General features: G+C 45.1%; 2 protein-coding genes and 2 non-coding genes across 4 annotated transcripts; all 4 read left to right on the top strand.

The window, feature by feature from the left end:
* On the top strand, positions 1-299 carry LOC146505070 (signal recognition particle RNA). The gene has a single exon (XR_014877796.1).
* A 2,190-nt stretch (positions 300-2,489) lies between these two features.
* Positions 2,490-7,828, top strand: LOC146505071 (uncharacterized). The gene has a single exon (XM_085182258.1). It carries the CDS (start codon positions 2,531-2,533, stop codon positions 7,190-7,192), a length of 4,662 nt encoding a protein of 1,553 aa, XP_085038384.1. The 5' UTR covers positions 2,490-2,530; the 3' UTR covers positions 7,193-7,828.
* Positions 7,829-14,122: 6,294 nt separating this feature from the next.
* Positions 14,123-14,421, top strand: LOC146505072 (signal recognition particle RNA). The gene has a single exon (XR_014877797.1).
* A 1,911-nt stretch (positions 14,422-16,332) lies between these two features.
* LOC146505073 (uncharacterized) lies at positions 16,333-22,059 on the top strand. Its single transcript, XM_085182256.1, has one exon. It carries the CDS (start codon positions 16,589-16,591, stop codon positions 21,317-21,319), a length of 4,731 nt encoding a protein of 1,576 aa, XP_085038382.1. The 5' UTR covers positions 16,333-16,588; the 3' UTR covers positions 21,320-22,059.
* The last annotated feature ends 4,116 nt before the right edge of the window (positions 22,060-26,175 follow it).

Consider the following 26,175-nt stretch of genomic DNA (forward strand, 5'->3'; position numbering starts at 1 on the left):
GCCGGGTGCGGTGGCGCGCGCCTGTAATCCAAGCTACCGGGAGGCTGAGGCTGGCGGATCGTTTGAGCTCAGGAGCTCTGAGCTGCAGCGGACTATGCCGATCGGGTGTCCGCACTAAGTTCGGCATCGATATGGTGCTCCTGGGGGAGCTCGGGACCACCAGGTCGCCTAAGGAGGGGTGCACCGGCCCAGGTCGGAAACGGAGCAGGTCAAAGCCCCCGTGCCGCTCAGTAGTGGGATCGCGCCTGTGAATAGACGCTGTAGTGCAGCCTGAGTAATACAGCGGGACCCAGTCTTTTTACGCTCTTTCTCCTCTCCACAGAAATATACACACAGCACACACTCACACATCACATTTTTACAGCTTATAAAAGCGTCAAACACGGTCTCTCTGTCCTCTCGTTCCATTGAAAACCACCGCTGTTTGTTGGTCCCGCAGCGCCTCCAACTGGAGGGGAGTAGCAATGACCATCACTGCAAATTCAAAGAGACGGTGAACTTTTTTTTCTTTCAGTGATTGATTTTGATGAACAAGCAGGACTGGACTGGGACAAAAAAATCAGCCCGGGCATTTTGACTAGAGAACAGCCCACCAGGTATTATAGGAAAAGCCATAAAGCCTTTGAATGAAAACTAATGCTGTTGTGACAGTGATGTACGCTGTCCTGTTGGTATATATGTATCACTCTAACAAACTTAAACCTACACCATCCTCCCTATTCGGGTATTTTAAACAGTACTTACCGGAAATATCAAACAACCTAATCAATAATTACATATACCTAACTAGCAGGGTTGCCAACTCCCAGTAAAAAAATAGGGAACCGCCCCCCACCCTCCGCCTAATGATGCTTAATCAACGTAATCGACTTTAATTTATTGCCAGGGTAAAACAAATGGACAGAAACCAATCATTTTTCTACAGTAATTAAATAGATCCAACATCTTTCCGCAACAGAATTGCAGACTGCACACATGGTACCTTCCCAAAGGAAAAAGTACTATAGCTAATTAGGGCATATATTAGACTTAATATTTACTATATAAAATAATGATTTTTTATTTTTATTTTTTTTACATATTTTACATCAGATGACCACTTTGGTTGTAAGATTCGGTTGTATTTATTAAAACCTAGACATTTTAAATGAGAAACTGTGTGTTGACTGTGTGTTGACCAGCACCTTTACGGCTGTGGCGCCAGCAAACGTCAGTTGATACTAGAAAGTAATATTAAATAAATTACAACAACAGCTTATCAAGCTTAAACGTGCTGCTGTTGTTTAGCGCGACAATAAACAGACGAGACGGGACTAAGGACACCAAATCCGATCAGCTGATCATTGATCAGTTTCATGATTGAAGTAGCAGCAGGAGATGGAGGGGGAGAGAATGAGAGGAGAAAAGGAAGCTATGCAGCGTAAAGACACAGAATAACTCCAGCTTTGTGTCTTTTTGTTTGTTTTAAAAATTTTTGCTGAAGTTTGGGACAAATCGCGTTCCTTTACACCTAAATACGGAACTTTAACCGCTGTAATTGGTCCAGCCCAGAGTCGATCATGACCAACTGGCCAATCCACCACCTTTCATTGTTTATACCGTTAAAAACAAACAAAAAAACTTTGGCCCATAAAAGCAAAAAAAAAAAAAAAAATCACTGGGCAAATGCCCGATGGCCAGTCCAGCTATGCCTCCAGGCACGTTAGTGCACTCATCTCCGACTGTTCGGGGAGGGGGTGGGGGGTCACACATTGAAACAGACTGACGTGCAGAGGTACAAGGCAGCCAAGCCAGAGAAATGTTGCTTTAGACCTTGCGACTCATTTTATTTCTCTATCTGATAAGAAAACTATTCAATCAGATAGTTATTTGTGGTGAATGAAATACGGTTACAGTTTCACAAAGTTTTAAGCACCAAATCCGAACTCCACGCACTACAATATTAAAATCCACGATTTTTCAAAGATATCAAGCATCCTCACGAAACCTGGATATGAAGTTGATGATTGTTTTACATAAAATAGAACATTTTAACATTTTCTTATTTGCTCCGAAATCTACAACATGACTTTATACAGAAAAGCTTGACATGGTATGCAAAAAAACCAGAACCCAAAAAAACCCAATACAAATAAACGAACAAAAAGTTTTGTAACTGTCAGTTTCGTAATTTTAAAATTCTCTAAAACTAACATTTTAGAGAATCATATTAAATTGATTAGGGTCAAATTTAGTGTGAACAATATTACACAAACAAACACGTGTGTGCGCATGCGCGCACATATTAGAACGCTTCGATCCCTTGTGATGCGGTAACTTTGCTTTGATCCTTTCTGACGTGGCAGCTTTGCTTTGATCCCAAAACCGATAAGTAGGAGCGCTCACCTATTATACTTTATGGCTTAACGGACATTGACCTGACAGCAACGAAAACCCTTTCGAGAAGTTTTGAGAGCATTTTATGGCAGAAACCAAAAAAAGTTCAGTTTTCTTTCTCACCAATTCACAAAACAAACAGACACCTTACACCATGTCAGCCAACCCATCCTTCGGCTCAGATGAGGTTGAAATATCTAAAGGGACAATTTTGGGAGATCACCACGTGGTGGAGGCTTTCCTTGGAGAAGGAAGCTTTGGTGTTGTAACTAAATGTCGCGATACAAAAAACAACCAAACTGTGGCTATTAAAGTCAACAAGAGCGACCCTGAAATTTTGCAACAGGCAAAACAGGAAATTTTTATCCTGGAGCAGCTGCAAGGCTTGGATCCAGACAGGTGCAACATTGTTGAATGGAACGGCTATTTCCTCGATGGAGAGCGTATTTGCTTAAATTTTGAACTCCTCGACCAAAGCCTGTCGGACTACATAGGGGACCGGAATAACCAGGGTCTCCCAATTAAAGAACTCAGGCCAATTTTGCATCAGCTTGCAAATGCTCTGTTCCACCTGGGTTCTGTGGGAATAGTGCATGCTGACCTCAAACCTGTCAACATAATGATTGTGAATCGCCATGAGTCTCCCGTCAAAGTCAAACTTATAGACTTTGGCATCGCATGTAACACTTGTGCAGTGACTACTGGTGGTGCTGTGGGGACAATTGGTTATTGTGCACCTGAGATTATGCTTGGCACTCCATATGGTGAAGCAATTGACATGTGGTCTCTGGGGCTGGTAGCTGTAGAGCTTGCTACAGGGGTGCCTCTCTATCCTGGGGAAGATGATTATGATGTTTTGAAATTCATAATTGAAACTCAGGGTCAGTTACCAGATCATCTTCTAGAGTCTGGCATGTACACTGATTGCTACTTCATCGAAGATAACAACAACGAACAGCGCTGGACATTTAAGACCAAAGAACAATTTCAATACGAGACAGATTATCAATCCAAGGAAACTCGATCGATAAAACTTAAGTGTCTCGATGACCTCGATGAACTACTGAAGGCTACGCGAGGACCTGAAAATGGCCAACAATTATTTGTAAGGCTAATCAAACAGATGTTGGCCTTGGATGCAACTCAGCGCATAACCCCCTCTGAGGTTTTGAAGCATCCCTTTTTTGACACTGGCCTCTCAAGGAGAGCCCCCTGCACTGACATGAATAGCACAGGGGGAGAAAACCTTGTGCTCTCTCAGCAGCCTTCAAGCTGGGAAAGTCATGGATCGCAAAAATTCAACTGCAGTTTCCAAAACTCAGTTGAATTTCCTCAACAAGGACACATCAACACCTCAGCCAACCCATCTTCCTCAGAAGATGATCTTGAAATAATGGAAGGGACAATTTTGGGAGAACACCACGTGGTGGAGGCTTTCCTTGGAGAAGGAGGCTTTGGTTTGGTAACCAGATGTTGCGATACAACAAATAACCAAACTGTGGCTATTAAAGTCAACAAGAGCGACCCTGAAATTCTGCAACAGGCAAAACTGGAAATTTTCATCCTGGAGCAGCTGCGACGCTTGGATCCAGACAGGTGCAACATTGTTGAATGGAACGGCTATTTCCTCGATGGAGAGCGTATTTGCTTAAATTTTGAACTCCTCGACCAAAGCCTGTCGGACTACATAGGGGACCGGAATTACCAGGGTCTCCCAATAAGAGAACTCAGGCCAATTTTGCATCAGCTTGCAAATGCTCTGTTCCACCTGGGTTCTGTGGGAATAGTGCATGCTGACCTCAAACCTGTCAACATAATGGTTGTGAACCGCCATGAGTCTCCCGTCAAAGTCAAACTTATAGACTTTGGCCTCGCATGTCCCTCTTCTGCACTGATTCCTGGTGACTGTGTGGGGACGGTTGGTTATTGTGCACCCGAGATTATGCTTGGCATTCCATGTGATGAAGCAATTGACATGTGGGCTCTGGGGCTGGTAGCTGTGGAGCTTGCTACAGGGGTGCCTCTCTATCCTGGGAAAAATGATTATGATGTTTTGAGATTCATAACTGAAACTCAAGGTCAGCTACCAGATCATCTTCTAGAGTCTGGCTTGTACACTGATTGCTACTTCATCGAAGATAACTACAACGAACAGCGCTGGACATTTAAGACCAAAGAACAATTTCAATACGAGACAGATTATCAATCCAAGGAAACACGATATATAAAACTTAAGCGTCTCGATGACCTCGAACAACTACTGAAGGTTAGGCGAGGACCTGAAAACGGCCAACAATTATTTGTAAGGCTAATCAAACAGATGTTGGCCTTGGATGCAAATCAGCGCATAACCCCCTCTGAGGTTTTGAAGCATCCCTTTTTTGACACTGGCCTCTCAAGGAGAGCCCCCTGCACTGACATGAATAGCACAGGGGGAGAAAACCTTGTGCTCTCTCAGCAGCCTTCAAGCTGGGAAAGTCATGGATCGCAAAAATTCAACTGCAGTTTCCAAAACTCAGTTGAATTTCCTCAAAAAGGACACGTCAACACCTCAGCCACCCCATCTTCCTCTGAAGATGATCTTGAAATAATGGAAGGGACAGTTTTGGGAGATCACCACGTGGTGGAGGCTTTCCTTGGAGAAGGAAGCTTTGGTGTTGTAACTAAATGTCGCGATACAAAAAACAACCAAACTGTGGCTATTAAAGTCAACAAGAGCGACCCTGAAATTTTGCAACAGGCAAAACAGGAAATTTTTATCCTGGAGCAGCTGCAAGGCTTGGATCCAGACAGGTGCAACATTGTTGAATGGAACGGCTATTTCCTCGATGGAGAGCGTATTTGCTTAAATTTTGAACTCCTCGACCAAAGCCTGTCGGACTACATAGGGGACCGGAATAACCAGGGTCTCCCAATTAAAGAACTCAGGCCAATTTTGCATCAGCTTGCAAATGCTCTGTTCCACCTGGGTTCTGTGGGAATAGTGCATGCTGACCTCAAACCTGTCAACATAATGGTTGTGAATCGCCATGAGTCTCCCGTCAAAGTCAAACTTATAGACTTTGGCATCGCATGTAACACTTGTGCAGTGACTACTGGTGGTGCTGTGGGGACAATTGGTTATTGTGCACCTGAGATTATGCTTGGCACTCCATATGGTGAAGCAATTGACATGTGGTCTCTGGGGCTGGTAGCTGTAGAGCTTGCTACAGGGGTGCCTCTCTATCCTGGGGAAGATGATTATGATGTTTTGAAATTCATAATTGAAACTCAGGGTCAGCTACCAGATCATCTTCTAGAGTCTGGCATGTACACTGATTGCTACTTCATCGAAGATAACAACAACGAGCAGCGCTGGACATTTAAGACCAAAGAACAATTTCAATACGAGACAGATTATCAATCCAAGGAAACTCGATCGATAAAACTTAAGTGTCTTGATGACCTCGATGAACTACTGAAGGTTAGGCGAGGACCTGAAAATGGCCAACAATTATTTGTAAGGCTAATGAAACAGATGTTGGCCTTGGATGCAAATCAGCGCATAACCCCCTCTGAGGTTTTGAAGCATCCCTTTTTTGACACTGGCCTCTCAAGGAGAGCCCCCTGCACTGACATGAATAGCACAGGGGGAGAAAACCTTGTGCTCTCTCAGCAGCCTTCAAGCTGGGAAAGTCATGGATCGCAAAAATTCAACTGCAGTTTCCAAAACTCAGTTGAATTTCCTCATAAAGGACACATCAACACCTCAGCCACCCCATCTTCCTCTGAAGATGATCTTGAAATAACGGAAGGGACAATTTTGGGAGAACACCACGTGGTGGAGGCTTTCCTTGGAGAAGGAGGCTTTGGTTTGGTAACCAGATGTTGCGATACAACAAATAACCAAACTGTGGCTATTAAAGTCAACAAGAGCGACCCTAAAATTCTGCAACAGGCAAAACTGGAAATTTTCATCCTGGAGCAGCTGCGACGCTTGGATCCAGACAGGTGCAACATTGTTGAATGGAACGGCTATTTCCTCGATGGAGAGCGTATTTGCTTAAATTTTGAACTCCTCGACCAAAGCCTGTCGGACTACATAGGGGACCGGAATTACCAAGGTCTCCCAATAAGAGAACTCAGGCCAATTTTGCATCAGCTTGCAAATGCTCTGTTCCACCTGGGTTCTGTGGGAATAGTGCATGCTGACCTCAAACCTGTCAACATAATGGTTGTGAACCGCCATGAGTCTCCCGTCAAAGTCAAACTTATAGACTTTGGCCTCGCATGTCCCTCTTCTGCACTGATTCCTGGTGACCGTGTGGGGACGGTTGGTTATTGTGCACCCGAGGTTATGCTTGGCATTCCATGTGATGAAGCAATTGACATGTGGGCTCTGGGGCTGGTAGCTGTAGAACTTGCTACAGGGGTGCCTCTCTATCCTGGGGAAGACGATTATGATGTTTTGAGATTCATAATTGAAACTCATGGTCAGCTACCAGATCATCTTCTAGATTCTGGCGTGTACACTGATTGCTATTTCATCGAAGATAACAACAACGAACAGCGCTGGACATTTAAGACCAAAGAACAATTTCAATACGAGACAGATTATCAATCCAAGGAAACACGGTATATAAAACTTAAGTGTCTCGATGACCTTGAAAAACTACTGAAGGTTAGGCGAGGACCTGAAAATGGCCAACAATTATTTGTAAGGCTAATCAAACAGATGTTGGCTGTGGATGCAAATCAGCGCATAACACCCTCCAAAGTTCTGAAGCATCCCTTTTTTGACCCCGGCCTCTCTAGGAGACCCCCTGCACTGATATGAATAGCACAGGGGGAGAAAACCTTGTGCTCTCTCAGCAATCGTCTGATTGTTTGGGTGGCCAAAATTCTAGGGGAGTTAGAAATTCTTGTGAAAAAATAAAGACCAAAATAATAACAACAAAAACAACCAGTGAATATGGTCTTAAAGTTGGGCACAGTCTGGCTTAAATTCCATTAGCTAATCTCTCAATATTCAAAGCGGAGCAGCAGTCAACTTACCATCACATCAGTCCTTCAATCAGACCTACAACAAATATCTTCCTTCTCTCACCCCAACCGGTCGCAGCAGATGGCCGCCCCTCCCTGAGCCTGGTTCTGCTGGAGGTTTCTTCCTTTTAAAAGGGAGTTTTTCCTCCCCACTGTCGCCAAAGTGCTTGCTCATAGGGGGTCATATGATTGTTGGGTTCTCTGTATGTATTATTGTAGGGTCTACCTTACAATAATACATACAGCCTTGAAGTGACTGATGGTGTGATTTGCTGCTATATCAATAAAATTCAATTGAATTTAAGATGAATTCGGAACTGACTGGAAATAAACTGGATATTAATTAAATAAACCTGCTTTGAGCATCAAATAATTGCATCAAAAAACTGACTCATTTATTCATACACTCGAGCATAAACACACACACAGGCACACGCATACATATACTGTACAGTTTCAGTTTACATACTAGTTCCTTCCCCTGATTTTTCATGCTGACTGGTACAAATGCCTGTTACTAGAGCTAAATGCTATCAGTGTATTCTCACAGTTATCGAACTGTACAAATGCATACAAAATAACGCTCACGTAAACATAACTGTACACTAGTTTGCCCTTATTGCTGCAGTTTGTTTCAAGTCACTTTGAATAAAGCTCAGCTTCTCTCCAGCTCTCTCTTTCTCACACACACACACACACACACACGCACACGCACACACACACACACACCTCCTCTTTCTAGGTTCTAACAATATCTCTTCTTAAGATCATTTTAAGCCTCATCTATTTAAACGATGTGTTGTGGGTTTTGTAAATCATCAGCTTTTTACAGCTGAGGGGAAACAGTCAGCTGGAGGCTTCAGAAAAAGTCATCCCTACGCTGCAACCCCCAATACCAGTATACCTGGGACTTCTGATCCTCTCTAGATACACAGGGAAGTACCTGATGCAGCAAGTAAGCAAAACAAAACTCCAGAAATAACATTTATTAAATGAAGACTTAGCTAAACCTTTTTAAACTTCACATGTGAATAACAAATAACACACGCAGCACATAGAAACATTATTTAAAGTGAGTTTGATCTAGATTACAATAAAATCTAACATGCTGGAAGGTGCTCCAGCAACAGCTCTGTTGTCCTGCTGGGAGACTTCAACGCTCACGTGGGTAACAACAGCGAGACCTGGAGGGGCGTGATTGGGAGGAACGGCCTCCCTGATCTGAACCTGAGCGGTGTTTTGTTATTGGACTTCTGTGCAAATCACAGTTTGGCCACCTTGTTCAAACATAAGAGTGTCCATAAGTGCACGTGGCACCAGGATGCTCTAGGCCGTAGGTCAATGATCGATTTTGTAATCGTATCACCAGACCTGCGACCATATGTTCTGGACACTCGGGTAAAGAGAGGGGCTGAGCTGTCAACTGATCACCACCTGGTGGTCAGTTGGATCAGGTGGCGGGGGAGGACGCTGGACAGACCCGGTGCACCTAAACGCGTAGTGAGGGTGTGCTGGGAACGTCTAGCAGAGGCCCTAGTCCGCGAGATCTTCAACGCACACCTCCGGCAGAGCTTCAACAGCATTCCGAGGGAGACTGGGGACATTGAGTCCGAATGGACCACGTTCAGCGTCTCCATTGCCGAAGCTGCTGCATTGAGCTGCGGCCGCAAGGTGGTTGGTGCCTGCCGTGGTGGTAATCCCCGAACCAAATGGTGGACACCAGAGGTGAAGGGAGCCACCAGGCTGAAGAAGGAGTCCTATCGGGCTTGGTTAGCCTGTGGGACTCCGGAGGCAGCCGACAGGTATGGACAAGCCAAGCGGAATGCGGCTCGGGCAGTGGCTGAAGCAAAAACTTGGGTGTGGGAGGAGTTCGGAGAGGTCATGGAAAAAGACTTTCGGACTGCCTCGAAGAGATTCTGGCAAACCGTCAGGCGTCTCAGGAAAGCGGTGCTCTACCTGCACTGTGTATAGTGCTGGCGGAACGCTGCTGACGTCGACTGAGAAAATTGTCAGGCGGTGGAAGGAATACTTCGAGGACCTCCTTAATCCCACTGACACGTATTCCGAGGAGGAGGCAGAGTCTGGGGATGAGGGGAATGACCCGCCAATTACCGGGGGCGAGGTCACTGAGCCAGTTAAACAACTCCTTGGTGGCAGAGCCCCTGGTGTTGATGAGGTCCGCCCCGAGTTCCTGAAGACTCTGGACGTTGTAGGGCTGTCCTGGTTGACATGCCTCTACAATGTTGCGTGGAGATCAGGGGCAGTACCCCTGGACTGGCAGACCGGGGTGGTGGTCCCCATCTTTAAGAAGGGAGACCGGAGGGTGTGTTCCAACTACAGGGGGATCACACTCCTCAGCTTCCCTGGGAAAGTCTATGCCAGGGTGCTGGAAAGGAGAGTTCGTCCGCTAGTCAAACCTCGGATACTGGAGGAACAATGCGGTTTTCATCCTGGTCGCGGAACACTGGACCAGCTCTTTATCTTCTCAAGGATACTTGAGGGTGCATGGGAGTTTGCCCAACCAGTCTACATGTGTTTTGTGGACTTGGAGAAGGTATTCGACCGTGTCCCTCAGGGTGTCCTGTGGGAGTTGTTGCGGGAGTATGGGGTGTCTGGCCCATTGCTACGGGCCATTCAATCCCTGTACAACCGTTGCAAGAGCTTGGTTCCCATTGCCGGCAATAAGTCGGACTCGTTCCCGGTGGGTGATGGGCTCCGCCAGGGCTGCCCTTTGTCACCGGTTCTGTTCATAATTTTTATGGATAGGATTTCTAAGCGCAGCCAAGTGGCGGAGGGCTTTCGCTTCGGTGGCCTCAGGATCTCATCTCTGCTTTTTGCGGATGATGTGGTTCTGTTGGCTTCATCGGGTGGGGGCCTCCAGCTCGCACTGGAGCGGTTCGCAGCCGAGTGTGAAGCAGCGGGAATGAGGATCAGCACCTCCAAATCTGAGGCCATGGTTCTCAGCCAGAAAAGGGTGGAGTGCCCACTCCGGGTCAGGGATGAGTTCCTGCCCCAAGTGGAGGAGTTCAAGTATCTCGGGGTCTTGTTCGCGAGTGATGGGAGAAGGAGATCGACAGACGGATTGGGGCTGCAGCTGCAGTAATGCGGACGCTGCACCGGTCCGTCATGGTGAAGAGGGAGCTGAGTGTAAAAGCGAAGCTCTCAATTTACCGGTCGATCTACGTCCCTACCCTCACCTATGGCCACGAGCTGTGGGTAGTGACCGAAAGAACGAGATTGCAGATACAAGCGGCAGAAATGAGCTTCTTCCGAAGGGTGGCTGGCCTCTCCCTTAGAGATAGGGTGAGAAGTTCGGCCATCCGGGAGGGGCTCAGAGTAGAGCCGCTGCTGCTCCACATCGAAAGGAGCCAGCTGAGGTGGTTCAGGCATCTGACAGGGATGCCTCCTGGGCGCCTCCTGGGTGAGGTGTTCTGGGCATGTCCCACCGGGAGGAGGCCCCGGGGCAGACCCAGGAGACGCTGAAGAGATTATTTCTCTCGGCTGGCCTGGGAACACCTTGATGTTCCCCCGGGTAAGCTGGAGGAGGTGGCTGGGGTGAGGGAGGTCTGGGCCTCTCTGCTTAGGCTGCTGCCCCCGTGACCCAGCCTCGGATAAAGCGGATGAAGATGGATGGATGGATGGATGGATGGACACTTCCAGAAGTTTTATGATTGATTTTTACAAGATTACATTTGAGCAAGTAAAGACATTTCACATGAAGACCAGAGGCAGGAGAGTTGTGTTTCAGAAAGACATCCAGCTCAGAGCGCTGAACTCATTCATCTTATTTTATTTTCCTATTTCAGTATACATAGTAACACAGCAAGATGTTTTCATTCATTGCCACTGGAGCAGATGCATGTGCGTGTTCTGCAGACTGATTGAATCCTTCTGTACGCAGCTTAAAATGAGTCCTGACGGACATGGTTGGATGGAAGTGGTGAGGAAGAGTGTCATGTTTTTTTCCTCTGTAATAAATACACAAAATAATAAGCACAAATATTTTTGTTTTCCAAATATATTTTTTATAAGCGCTGAACATGTGATCAAGATTAGACGATAAATGCAAGATTAATTTCACTATTCTGGTGTATTTCTACTTAATACCTACCTGACTCATTTTTGAATTAAATTAATGCAATGTGTGAGACTAATATTTTTAATCAAATCTTAATTTATGCAATTTTAATTCTAAAATATCCATCATAGACCCCAGAGAAAGCATGAATAAAAAGAACACCTAATCCATGATATTAAAAAGCCTTGATCATTAATAGCAAGTCTTTTTAATATCAACCAATATGAGTAAAGTTAGCTGAAAGGCAAAGAAGCCAAAACCCCTGCGTGACGACCCACTGCACCCTGCCTTCCTTTTGGCTCATGTGTGTCTTGTTTGCAGGTAATGGAGACGCGGAGTTCCCGTTTACAATCAGTGACACTGGCAACACCTGCGTGCCAGGACTCTCTATAAAAAGCCTTTAGGGCATAGTTTTGGTTGGCTCCGAGACACCAGGTTTGACTTTGGCTGTGTTAGGTTTGGTTTACTTTTGGCACTACATGCATCATCTTCCACTCATCCATTCCTTCACACACTACTAATGGTACTGATTACACACGCCACTGTTTGTTTTTGACAGTAGGGTTTCTTTTCTGTTTTATTTGTTTTAAAAGAATAAAGCAGCTTGGAATACATTCCTAACCATGTCTGGGGTTTTCTTTGTCATGACCATACGACCCTGTTTTTCAGGCAGAGGAGAAAAAGAGGGGATCTGTGTAAGATAAAGAAGCATTTTTTTCAACTGTGAATTGTGCAAAGCTACTCTAGTAGAGTCCAAGAATAAGAATATCATGTTGAAAATGAACATGAGGATGATCAAAATGCAAAAAATACATACTATAGAGAGCAGAGCTGCTTCGTCATTTTTTAAAAAAAAAACAGAACAAAGAAAACAACGTCTTTGGCTGAGCACAAACACAAGCGCTCAGGAATCAGATTAACCAACAACAGACAACAGCCAAGATTTGTTTCAACAACTCAGAGTAAAGAGTAATTAGCTAACACTGTGTAACTGTTGGCCAGCAAAATCAACAGTTGCTAACTTTCACATTCAGCAGCTCATTACGACACTTAAAATAAATCTAATTAAGACATTTAAATGTTGATTGTATTTTCCTTCCTGATGCATGTGACAGGTTAAGACTTACATCTCCAAATGTAGTAGAACTGATTTGAACCAGTGGACTCAGTCACACTGTTACTATGTACTGCATAAACATGTTTACCGATTAAGGTAAACCCGATACTGTCCTGACTGTGTGACTAAATTTTGTGCTTAAAGCATCAAATCAATTTAATGATTAACTTGCTATGAGAGGTTTTTACTCCAAGTGTGACTTTTTCTGGGTTCATACATCTGTTTCAGGGTCAAAGTCAAGCACTCTGTAAGCACGTTCAATGTTCATTTTCAAACTTTTCCAGCACATTACCAAACAAAGGATGCATATTTCACTTCATCACCTCAGTAAGACCATGTCAAAGGCCAAATTAATAAGTCTTCTCATCAGATATTGATGCTCCTTTCTTATGTGACACAAAAAATAGGAGGAGACTGATCTTGGCTTGTGTTGTTTTTTAAGTTCATTCAAAACTAACTGTAAGACGCTTAACTACATTGCAGTCTGTGTTATTTGTTGAAGTCCTAAGTTATCACCTTTAAAGTGTTTATGCTAATAACATCATGTAGAGTAAGACAGGCACAGAGAACAGCACTGACTGGGATTTTGAATGAAAGCGAGGGAACTTCGGTAGCACAAAAAAGTGGCTATTCTTTGTGTCCATATGGATCAGTCATATTACCATTATTTCCCCCTAAGGTTGCCAAAAGCACCAAGTTAATACTTGAAGAAGCTGCAGCAATACACAAAAATATAATCAATATTCTATTTATTCTATTTATTTCTCTGTGCCCCCCCCGTTAATGCCCTACCTGGCCCCCTGGCAAAACTTTGCTAGACCCGCCCCTGCACAGTTACCAGCTGTCAGCTACTTAGAAAAGGATGCTGGTGTTATTTGTCTCTCAGAAACAGTTCATAACTTCCCTTCCACTCATTCATGTCAACTCAAAAGTAAACCTGTTTCTCCATCACCTGTTCAACTCTGATGATTCAGTAAGGAACCCCTGGTTTCATCTTCATATTTCCCTCTCACTAGATATTGGACAACAGCTTATTAAGCTTAAACGTGCTGCTGTTGTTTAGCACGATGATAAACAAACGAGACGGGACTAAGGACACCAAAGCCGATCAGCTGATCATTGATCAGTTTCATGATTGAAGTAGCAGCAGGAGATGGAGGGGGAGAGAATGAGAGAAGAAGATGCAGCTATGCAGCGTAAAGACACAGAATAACTCCAGCTTTGTGTCTGTTTTTTTTTTTTTTTTTTTTTAATTTTTGCTGAAGTTCGGGACAAATCGCGTTCCTTTACACCTAAATACGGAACTTTAACCGCTGTAATTGGTCCAGCCCAGAGTCGATCATGACCAACTGGCCAAACCACCACCTTTCATTGTTTTACAGGTAAAAACCAACCAAACAAACAAAAAAACCGTCGGCCCATAAAAGCGAAAAATCCCCATCGGTCCACTGGACAAATGCCCGGTATGCCCGATGGCCAGTCCAGTTAAATATAAAAAGATAAAAGCCCGAGGAGCACTTCTGTTCCTCGCCGGGTGCGGTGGCGCGCGCCTGTAATCCAAGCTACCGGGAGGCTGAGGCTGGCGGATCGTTTGAGCTCAGGAGCTCTGAGCTGCAGCGGACTATGCCGATCGGGTGTCCGCACTAAGTTCGGCATCGATATGGTGCTCCTGGGGGAGCTCGGGACCACCAGGTCGCCTAAGGAGGGGTGCACCGGCCCAGGTCGGAAACGGAGCAGGTCAAAGCCCCCGTGCCGCTCAGTAGTGGGATCGCGCCTGTGAATAGACGCTGTAGTGCAGCCTGAGTAATACAGCGGGACCCAGTCTTTTTACGCTCTTTCTCCTCTCCACAGAAATATACACACAGCACACACACTCACACATCACGTTTTTACAGCTTATAACACCGTCTTTTTTTTGTCATCACCATGTGAACCAGCATGTGAGCATTGATGTTTGTTGGTCCATCACCGCCTCCAACTGGAGGGGAGTAGCAATGACCATCACTGCAAATTCAAAGAGACGGTGAACTTTTTTTTCTTTCAGTGATTGATTTTGATGAACAAGCAGGACTGGACTGGGACAAAAAAATCAGCCCGGGCATTTTGACTAGAGAACAGCCCACCAGGTATTATAGGAAAAGCCATAAAGCCTTTGAATGAAAACTAATGCTGTTGTGACAGTGATGTACGCTGTCCTGTTGGTATATATGTATCAATCTAACAAACTTAAACCTACACCATCCTCCCTATTCGGGTATTTTAAACAGTACTTACCGGAAATATCAAACAACCTAATCAATAATTACATATACCTAACTAGCAGGGTTGCCAACTCCCAGTAAAAAAAATAGGGAACCGCCCCCCACCCTCCGCCTAATGATGCTTAATCAACGTAATCGACTTTAATTTATTGCCAGAGTAAAAACAATTGGACAGAAACCAATCATTTTTCTACAGTAATTAAATAGATCCAACATCTTTCCGCAACAGAATTGCAGACTGCACACATGGTACCTTCCCAAAGGAAAAAGTACTATAGCTAATTAGGGCATATATTAGACTTAATATTTACTATATACAATAATGATTTTTTTTTTTTTTTTTACATATTTTACATCAGATGACCACTTTGGTTGTAAGATTCGGTTGTATTTATTAAAACCTAGACATTTTAAATGAGAAACTGTGTGTTGACTGTGTGTTGACCAGCACCTTTACGGCTGTGGCGACAGCAAACGTCAGTTGATACTAGAAAGTAATATTAAATAAATTACAACAACAGCTTATCAAGCTTAAACGTGCTGCTGTTGTTTAGCGCGACAATAAACAGACGAGACGGGACTAAGGACACCAAATCCGATCAGCTGATCATTGATCAGTTTCATGATTGAAGTAGCAGCAGGAGATGGAGGGGGAGAGAATGAGAGGAGAAAAGGAAGCTATGCAGCGTAAAGACACAGAATAACTCCAGCTTTGTGTCTTTTTGTTTGTTTTAAAATTTTTGCTGAAGTTCGGGACAAATCGCGTTCCTTTACACCTAAATACGGAACTTTAACCGCTGTAATTGGTCCAGCCCAGAGTCGATCATGACCAACTGGCCAATCCACCACCTTTCATTGTTTATACCGTTAAAAACAAACAAAAAAACTTTGGCCAATAAAAGCAAAAAAAAATAAAAATCACTGGGCAAATGCCCGGTATGCCCGATGGCCAGTCCAGCTATGCCTCCAGGCACGTTAGTGCACTCATCTCCGACTGTTCGGGGAGGGGGTGGGGGGTCACACATTGAAACAGACTGACGTGCAGAGGTACAAGGCAGCCAAGCCAGAGAAATGTTGCTTTAGACCTTGCGACTCATTTTATTTCTCTATCTGATAAGAAAACTATTCAATCAGATAGTTATTTGTGGTGAATGAAATACGGTTACAGTTTCACAAAGTTTTAAGCACCAAATCCGAAATCCACGCACTACAATATTAAAATCCACGATTTTTCAAAGATATCAAGCATCCTCACGAAACCTGGATATGAAGTTGATGATTGTTTTACATAAAATAGAACATTTTAACATTTTCTTATTTGCTCCGAAATCTACAACATGACTATATACAGAAAAGCTTGACATGGTATGCAAAAAAACCAGAACCCAAAAAAAACCAATAGAAATAAACGAACAAAAAGTTTTGTAACTGTCAGTTTCGTAATTTTAAAATTCTCTAAAACTAACATTTTAGAGAATCATATTAAATTGATTAGGGTCAAATTTAGTGTGAACAATATTACACAAACAAACACGTGTGTGCGCATGCGCGCACATATTAGAACGCTTCGATCCCTTGTGATGCGGTAACTTTGCTTTGATCCTTTCTGACGTGGCAGCTTTGCTTTGATCCCAAAACCGTTAAGTAGGAGCGCTCACCTATTATACTTTATGACTTAACGGACATTGACCTGACAGCAACGAAAACCCTTTCGAGAAATTTTGAGAGCATTTTATGACAGAAACCAAAACAAGTTCAGTTTTGTTTCTCACCAATTCACAAAACAAACAGACACGTTACACCATGTCAGCCAACCCATCCTTCGGCTCAGATGAGCTTGAAATATCTAAAGGGACAATTTTGGGAGATCACCACGTGGTGGAGGCTTTCCTTGGAGAAGGAAGCTTTGGTGTTGTAACTAAATGTCGCGATACAAAAAACAACCAAACTGTGGCTATTAAAGTCAACAAGAGCGACCCTGAAATTTTGCAACAGGCAAAACAGGAAATTTTCATTCTGGAGCAGCTGCAAGGCTTGGATCCAGACAGGTGCAACATTGTTGAATGGAACGGCTATTTCCTCGATGGAGAGCGTATTTGCTTAAATTTTGAACTCCTCGACCAAAGCCTGTCGGACTACATAGGGGACCGGAATAACCAGGGTCTCCCAATTAAAGAACTCAGGCCAATTTTGCATCAGCTTGCAAATGCTCTGTTCCACCTGGGTTCTGTGGGAATAGTGCATGCTGACCTCAAACCTGTCAACATAATGGTTGTGAATCGCCATCAGTCTCTCGTCAAAGTCAAACTTATAGACTTTGGCATCGCATGTAACACTTGTGCAGTGACTACTGGTGGTGCTGTGGGGACAATTGGTTATTGTGCACCTGAGATTATGCTTGGCACTCCATATGGTGAAGCAATTGACATGTGGTCTCTGGGGCTGGTAGCTGTAGAGCTTGCTACAGGGGTGCCTCTCTATCCTGGGGAAGATGATTATGATGTTTTGAAATTCATAATTGAAACTCAGGGTCAGCTACCAGATCATCTTCTAGAGTCTGGCTTGTACACTGATTGCTACTTCATCGAAGATAACAACAACGAACAGCGCTGGACATTTAAGACCAAAGAACAATTTCAATACGAGACAGATTATCAATCCAAGGAAACTCGATCGATAAAACTTAAGTGTCTTGATGACCTCGATGAACTACTGAAGGTTAGGCGAGGACCTGAAAATGGCCAACAATTATTTGTAAGGCTAATGAAACAGATGTTGGCCTTGGATGCAAATCAGCGCATAACCCCCTCTGAGGTTTTGAAGCATCCCTTTTTTGACACTGGCCTCTCAAGGAGAGCCCCCTGCACTGACATGAATAGCACAGGGGGAGAAAACCTTGTGCTCTCTCAGCAGCCTTCAAGCTGGGAAAGTCATGGATCGCAAAAATTCAACTGCAGTTTCCAAAACTCAGTTGAATTTCCTCATAAAGGACACATCAACACCTCAGCCACCCCATCTTCCTCTGAAGATGATCTTGAAATAATGGAAGGGACAATTTTGGGAGAACACCACGTGGTGGAGGCTTTCCTTGGAGAAGGAGGCTTTGGTTTGGTAACCAGATGTTGCGATACAACAAATAACCAAACTGTGGCCATTAAAGTCAACAAGAGCGACCCTGAAATTCTGCAACAGGCAAAACTGGAAATTTTCATCCTGGAGCAGCTGCGACGCTTGGATCCAGACAGGTGCAACATTGTTGAATGGAACGGCTATTTCCTCGATGGAGAGCGTATTTGCTTAAATTTTGAACTCCTCGACCAAAGCCTGTCGGACTACATAGGGGACCGGAATTACCAAGGTCTCCCAATAAGAGAACTCAGGCCAATTTTGCATCAGCTTGCAAATGCTCTGTTCCACCTGGGTTCTGTGGGAATAGTGCATGCTGACCTCAAACCTGTCAACATAATGGTTGTGAACCGCCATGAGTCTCCCGTCAAAGTCAAACTTATAGACTTTGGCCTCGCATGTCCCTCTTCTGCACTGATTCCTGGTGACTGTGTGGGGACGGTTGGTTATTGTGCACCCGAGGTTATGCTTGGCATTCCATGTGATGAAGCAATTGACATGTGGGCTCTGGGGCTGGTAGCTGTGGAGCTTGCTACAGGGGTGCCTCTCTATCCTGGGATAAATGATTATGATGTTTTGAGATTCATAACTGAAACTCAAGGTGAGCTATCAGATCATCTTCTAGAGTCTGGCTTGTACACTGATTGCTACTTCATCGAAGATAACTACAACGAACAGCGCTGGACATTTAAGACCAAAGAACAATTTCAATACGAGACAGATTATCAATCCAAGGAAACACGATATATAAAACTTAAGCGTCTCGATGACCTCGAACAACTACTGAAGGTTAGGCGAGGACCTGAAAATGGCCAACAATTATTTGTAAGGCTAATCAAACAGATGTTGGCCTTGGATGCAAATCAGCGCATAACCCCCTCTGAGGTTTTGAAGCATCCCTTTTTTGACACTGGCCTCTCAAGGAGAGCCCCCTGCACTGACATGAATAGCACAGGGGGAGAAAACCTTGTGCTCTCTCAGCAGCCTTCAAGCTGGGAAAGTCATGGATCGCAAAAATTCAACTGCAGTTTCCAAAACTCAGTTGAATTTCCTCAAAAAGGACACATCAACACCTCAGCCACCCCATCTTCCTCTGAAGATGATCTTGAAATAATGGAAGGGACAATTTTGGGAGATCACCACGTGGTGGAGGCTTTCCTTGGAGAAGGAAGCTTTGGTGTTGTAACTAAATGTCGCGATACAAAAAACAACCAAACTGTGGCTATTAAAGTCAACAAGAGCGACCCTGAAATTTTGCAACAGGCAAAACAGGAAATTTTCATCCTGGAGCAGCTGCGACGCTTGGATCCAGACAGGTGCAACATTGTTGAATGGAACGGCTATTTCCTCGATGGAGAGCGTATTTGCTTAAATTTTGAACTCCTCGACCAAAGCCTGTCGGACTACATAGGGGACCGGAATAATCAGGGTCTCCCAATAAGAGAACTCAGGCCAATTTTGCATCAGCTTGCAAATGCTCTGTTCCACCTGGGTTCTGTGGGAATAGTGCATGCTGACCTCAAACCTGTCAACATAATGGTTGTGAATCGCCATGAGTCTCCCGTCAAAGTCAAACTTATAGACTTTGGCATCGCATGTAACACTTGTGCAGTGACTACTGGTGGTGCTGTGGGGACAATTGGTTATTGTGCACCTGAGATTATGCTTGGCACTCCATATGGTGAAGCAATTGACATGTGGTCTCTGGGGCTGGTAGCTGTAGAGCTTGCTACAGGGGTGCCTCTCTATCCTGGGGAAGATGATTATGATGTTTTGAAATTCATAATTGAAACTCAGGGTCAGCTACCAGATCATCTTCTAGAGTCTGGCATGTACACTGATTGCTACTTCATCGAAGATAACAACAACGAACAGCGCTGGACATTTAAGACCAAAGAACAATTTCAATACGAGACAGATTATCAATCCAAGGAAACTCGATCGATAAAACTTAAGTGTCTCGATGACCTCGATGAACTACTGAAGGCTACGCGAGGACCTGAAAATGGCCAACAATTATTTGTAAGGCTAATCAAACAGATGTTGGCCTTGGATGCAAATCAGCGCATAACCCCCTCTGAGGTTTTGAAGCATCCCTTTTTTGACACTGGCCTCTCAAGGAGAGCCCCCTGCACTGACATGAATAGCACAGGGGGAGAAAACCTTGTGCTCTCTCAGCAGCCTTCAAGCTGGGAAAGTCATGGATCGCAAAAATTCAACTGCAGTTTCCAAAACTCAGTTGAATTTCCTCAAAAAGGACACATCAACACCTCAGCCAACCCATCTTCCTCTGAAGATGATCTTGAAATAATGGAAGGGACAATTTTGGGAGAACACCACGTGGTAGAGGCTTTCCTTGGAGAAGGAGGCTTTGGTTTGGTAACCAGATGTTGCGATACAAAAAACAACCAAACTGTGGCTATTAAAGTCAACAAGAGCGACCCTAAAATTCTGCAACAGGCAAAACTGGAAATTTTCATCCTGGAGCAGCTGCGACGCTTGGATCCAGACAGGTGCAATATTGTTGAATGGAACGGCTATTTCCTCGATGGAGAGCGTATTTGCTTAAATTTTGAACTCCTCGACCAAAGCCTGTCAGACTACATAGGGGACCGGAATAACCAGGGTCTCCCAATTAAAGAACTCAGGCCAATTTTGCATCAGCTTGCAAATGCTCTGTTCCACCTGGGTTCTGTGGGAATAGTGCATGCTGACCTCAAACCTGTCAACATAATGGTTGTGAACCGCCATGAGTCTCCCGTCAAAGTCAAACTTATAGACTTTGGCCTCGCATGTCCCTCTTCTGCACTGATTCCAGGTGACCGTGTGGGGACGGTTGGTTATTGTGCACCCGAGGTTATGCTTGGCATTCCATGTGATGAAGCAATTGACATGTGGGCTCTGGGGCTGGTAGCTGTAGAACTTGCTACAGGGGTGCCTCTCTATCCTGGGGAAGACGATTATGATGTTTTGAGATTCATAATTGAAACTCAGGGTCAGCTACCAGATCATCTTCTAGATTCTGGCGTGTACACTGATTGCTATTTCATCGAAGATAACAACAACGAACAGCGCTGGACATTTAAGACCAAAGAACAATTTCAATACGAGACAGATTATCAATCCAAGGAAACACGGTATATAAAACTTAAGTGTCTCGATGACCTTGAAAAACTACTGAATGTTAGGCGAGGACCTGAAAATGGCCAACAATTATTTGTAAGGCTAATCAAACAGATGTTGGCTGTGGATGCAAATCAGCGCATAACACCCTCCGAAGTTCTGAAGCATCCCTTTTTTGACCCCGGCCTCTCTAGGAGACCCCCTGCACTGATATGAATAGCACAGGGGGAGAAAACCTTGTGCTCTCTCAGCAATCGTCTAATTGTTTGGGCGGCCAAAATTCTAGGGGAGCTAGAAATTCTTGTGAAAAAAAAAAGACCAAAATAATAACAACAAAAACAACCAGTGAATATGGTCTTAAAGTTGGGCACAGTCTGGCTTAAATTCCATTAGCTAATCTCTCAATATTCAAAGCGGAGCAGCAGTCAACTTACCATCACATCAGTCCTTCAATCAGACCTACAACAAATATCTTCCTTCTCTCACCCCAACCGGTCGCAGCAGATGGCCGCCCCTCCCTGAGCCTGGTTCTGCTGGAGGTTTCTTCCTTTTAAAAGGGAGTTTTTCCTCCCCACTGTCGCCAAAGTGCTTGCTCATAGGGGGTCATATGATTGTTGGGTTCTCTGTATGTATTATTGTAGGGTCTACCTTACAATAATACATACAGCCTTGAAGTGACTGATGGTGTGATTTGCTGCTATATCAATAAAATTCAATTGAATTTAAGATGAATTCGGAACTGACTGGAAATAAACTGGATATTAATTAAATAAACCTGCTTTGAGCATCAAATAATTGCATCAAAAAACTGACTCATTTATTCATACACTCGAGCATAAACACACACACAGGCACACGCACACATATACTGTACAGTTTCAGTTTACATACTAGTTCCTTCCCCTGATTTTTCATGCTGACTGGTACAAATGCCTGTTACTAGAGCTAAATGCTATCAGTGTGTTCTCACAGTTATCGAACTGTACAAATGCATACAAAATAACGCTCACGTAAACATAACTGTGCACTAGTTTGCCCTTATTGCTGCAGTTTGTTTCAAGTCACTTTGAATAAAGCTCAGCTTCTCTCCAGCTCTCTCTTTCTCACACACACACACACACACACACGCACACGCACACACACACACACACCTCCTCTTTCTAGGTTCTAACAATATCTCTTCTTAAGATCATTTTAAGCCTCATCTATTTAAACGATGTGTTGTGGGTTTTGTAAATCATCAGCTTTTTACAGCTGAGGGGAAACAGTCAGCTGGAGGCTTCAGAAAAAGTCATCCCTACGCTGCAACCCCCAATACCAGTATACCTGGGACTTCTGATCCTCTCTAGATACATAGGGAAGTACCTGATGCAGCAAGTAAGCAAAACAAAACTCCAGAAATAACATTTGTTAAATGAAGACTTAGCTAAACCTTTTTAAACTTCACATGTGAATAACAAATAACACACGCAGCACATAGAAACATTATTTAAAGTGAGTTTGATCTAGATTACAATAAAATTTAACATGCTGGAAGGTGCTCCAGCAACAGCTCTGTTGTCCTGCTGGGAGACTTCAACGCTCACGTGGGTAACAACAGCGAGACCTGGAGGGGCGTGATTGGGAGGAACGGCCTCCCTGATCTGAACCCGAGCGGTGTTTTGTTATTGGACTTCTGTGCAAATCACAGTTTGGCCACCTTGTTCAAACATAAGAGTGTCCATAAGTGCACGTGGCACCAGGATGCTCTAGGCCGTAGGTCAATGATCGATTTTGTAATCGTATCACCAGACCTGCGACCATATGTTCTGGACACTCGGGTAAAGAGAGGGGCTGAGCTGTCAACTGATCACCACCTGGTGGTCAGTTGGATCAGGTGGCGGGGGAGGACGCTGGACAGACTTCTGCACCTAAACGCGTAGTGAGGGTGTGCTGGGAACGTCTAGCAGAGGCCCCAGTCCGCGAGATCTTCAACGCACACCTCTGGCAGAGCTTCAACAGCATTCCGAGGGAGACTGGGGACATTGAGTCCAAATGGACCACGTTCAGCGTCTCCATTGCCGAAGCTGCTGCATTGAGCTGCGGCCGCAAGGTGGTTGGTGCCTGCCGTGGTGGTAATCCCCGAACCAAATGGTGGACACCAGAGGTGAAGGGAGCCACCAGGCTGAAGAAGGAGTCCTATCGGGCTTGGTTAGCCTGTGGGACTCCGGAGGCAGCCGACAGGTATGGACAAGCCAAGCGGAATGCGGCTCGGGCAGTGGCTGAAGCAAAAACTTGGGTGTGGGAGGAGTTCGGAGAGGGCATGGAAAAAGACTTTCGGACTGCCTCGAAGAGATTCTGGCAAACCGTCAGGCGTCTCAGGAAAGCGGTGCTCTACCTGCACTGTGTATAGTGCTGGCGGAACGCTGCTGACGTCGACTGAGAAAATTGTCAGGCGGTGGAAGGAATACTTCGAGGACCTCCTTAATCCCACTGACACGTATTCCGAGGAGGAGGCAGAGTCTGGGGATGAGGGGAATGACCCGCCAATTACCGGGGGCGAGGTCACTGAGCCAGTTAAACAACTCCTTGGTGGCAGAGCCCCTGGTGTTGATGAGGTCCGCCCCGAGTTCCTGAAGACTCTGGACGTTGTAGGGCTGTCCTGGTTGACATGCCTCTACAATGTTGCGTGGAGATCAGGGGCAGTACCCCTGGACTGGCAGACCGGGGTGGTGGTCCCCATCTTTAAGAAGGGAGACCGGAGGGTGTGTTCCAACTACAGGGGGATCACACTCCTCAGCTTCCCTGGGAAAGTCTATGCCAGGGTGCTGGAAAGGAGAGTTCGTCCGCTAGTCGAACCTCGGATACTGGAGGAACAATGCAGTTTTCATCCTGGTCGCGGAACACTGGACCAGCTCTTTATCTTCTCAAGGATACTTGAGGGTGCATGGGAGTTTGCCCAACCAGTCTACATGTGTTTTGTGGACTTGGAGAAGGTATTCGACCGTGTCCCTCAGGGTGTCCTGTGGGAGTTGTTGCGGGAGTATGGGGTGTCTGGCCCATTGCTACGGGCCATTCAATCCCTGTACAACCGTTGCAAGAGCTTGGTTCCCATTGCCGGCAATAAGTCGGACTCGTTCCCGGTGGGTGATGGGCTCCGCCAGGGCTGCCCTTTGTCACCAGTTCTGTTCATAATTTTTATGGACAGGATTTCTAAGCGCAGCCAAGTGGCGGAGGGCTTTCGCTTCGGTGGCCTCAGAATCTCATCTCTGCTTTTTGCGGATGATGTGGTTCTGTTGGCTTCATCGGGTGGGGGCCTCCAGCTCGCACTGGAGCGGTTCGCAGCCGAGTGTGAAGCAGCGGGAATGAGGATCAGCACCTCCAAATCTGAGGCCATGGTTCTCAGCCAGAAAAGGGTGGAGTGCCCACTCCGGGTCAGGGATGAGTTCCTGCCCCAAGTGGAGGAGTTCAAGTATCTCGGGGTCTTGTTCGCGAGTGATGGGAGAAGGAGATCGACAGACGGATTGGGGCTGCAGCTGCAGTAATGCGGACGCTGCACCGGTCCGTCGTGGTGAAGAGGGAGCTGAGTGTAAAAGCGAAGCTCTCAATTTACCGGTCGATCTACGTCCCTACCCTCACCTATGGCCACGAGCTGTGGGTAGTGACCGAAAGAACGAGATCGCGGATACAAGCGGCAGAAATGAGCTTCCTCCGAAGGGTGGCTGGCCTCTCCCTTAGAGATAGGGTGAGAAGTTCGGCCATCCGGGAGGGGCTCAGAGTAGAGCCGCTGCTGCTCCACATCGAAAGGAGCCAGCTGAGGTGGTTCAGACATCTGACAGGGATGCCTCCTGGGCGCCTCCTGGGTGAGGTGTTCTGGGCATGTCCCACCGGGAGGAGGCCCCGGGGCAGACCCAGGAGACGCTGAAGAGATTATTTCTCTCGGCTGGCCTGGGAACACCTTGATGTTCCCCCGGGTAAGCTGGAGGAGGTGGCTGGGGTGAGGGAGGTCTGGGCCTCTCTGCTTAGGCTGCTGCCCCCGTGACCCAGCCTCGGATAAAGCGGATGAAGATGGATGGATGGATGGATGGATGGACACTTCCAGAAGTTTTATGATTGATTTTTACAAGATTACATTTGAGCAAGTAAAGACATTTCACATGAAGACCAGAGGCAGGAGAGTTGTGTTTCAGAAAGACATCCAGCTCAGAGCGCTGAACTCATTCATCTTATTTTATTTTCCTATTTCAGTATACATAGTAACACAGCAAGATGTTTTCATTCATTGCCACTGGAGCAGATGCATGTGTGTGTTCTGCAGACTGATTGAATCCTTCTGTACGCAGCTTAAAATGAGTCCTGACGGACATGGTTGGATGGAAGTGGTGAGGAAGAGTGTCATGTTTTTTTCCTCTGTAATAAACACACAAAATAATAAGCACAAATATTTTTGTTTTCCAAATATATTTTTTATAAGCGCTGAACATGTGATCAAGATTAGACGATAAATGCAAGATTAATTTCACTATTCTGGTGTATTTCTACTTAATACCTACCTGACTCATTTTTGAATTAAATTAATGCAATGTGTGAGACTAATATTTTTAATCAAATCTTAATTTATGCAATTTTAATTCTAAAATATCCATCATAGACCCCAGAAAAAGCATGAATAAAAAGAACACCTAATCCATGATATTAAAAAGCCTTGATCATTAATAGCAAGTCTTTTTAATATCAACCAATATGAGTAAAGTTAGCTGAAAGGCAAAGAAGCCAAAACCCCTGCGTGACGACCCACTGCACCCTGCCTTCCTTTTGGCTCATGTGTGTCTTGTTTGCAGGTAATGGAGACGCGGAGTTCCCGTTTACAATCAGTGACACTGGCAACACCTGCGTGCCAGGACTCTCTATAAAAAGCCTTTAGGGCATAGTTTTGGTTGGCTCCGAGACACCAGGTTTGACTTTGGCTGTGTTAGGTTTGGTTTACTTTTGGCACTACATGCATCATCTTCCACTCATCCATTCCTTCACACACTACTAATGGTACTGATTACACACGCCACTGTTTGTTTTTGACAGTAGGGTTTCTTTTC

This window comes from Neolamprologus multifasciatus, chromosome 13 (assembly GCF_963576455.1).
Source record: "Neolamprologus multifasciatus chromosome 13, fNeoMul1.2, whole genome shotgun sequence".
NCBI lineage: Eukaryota > Metazoa > Chordata > Actinopteri > Cichliformes > Cichlidae > Neolamprologus > Neolamprologus multifasciatus.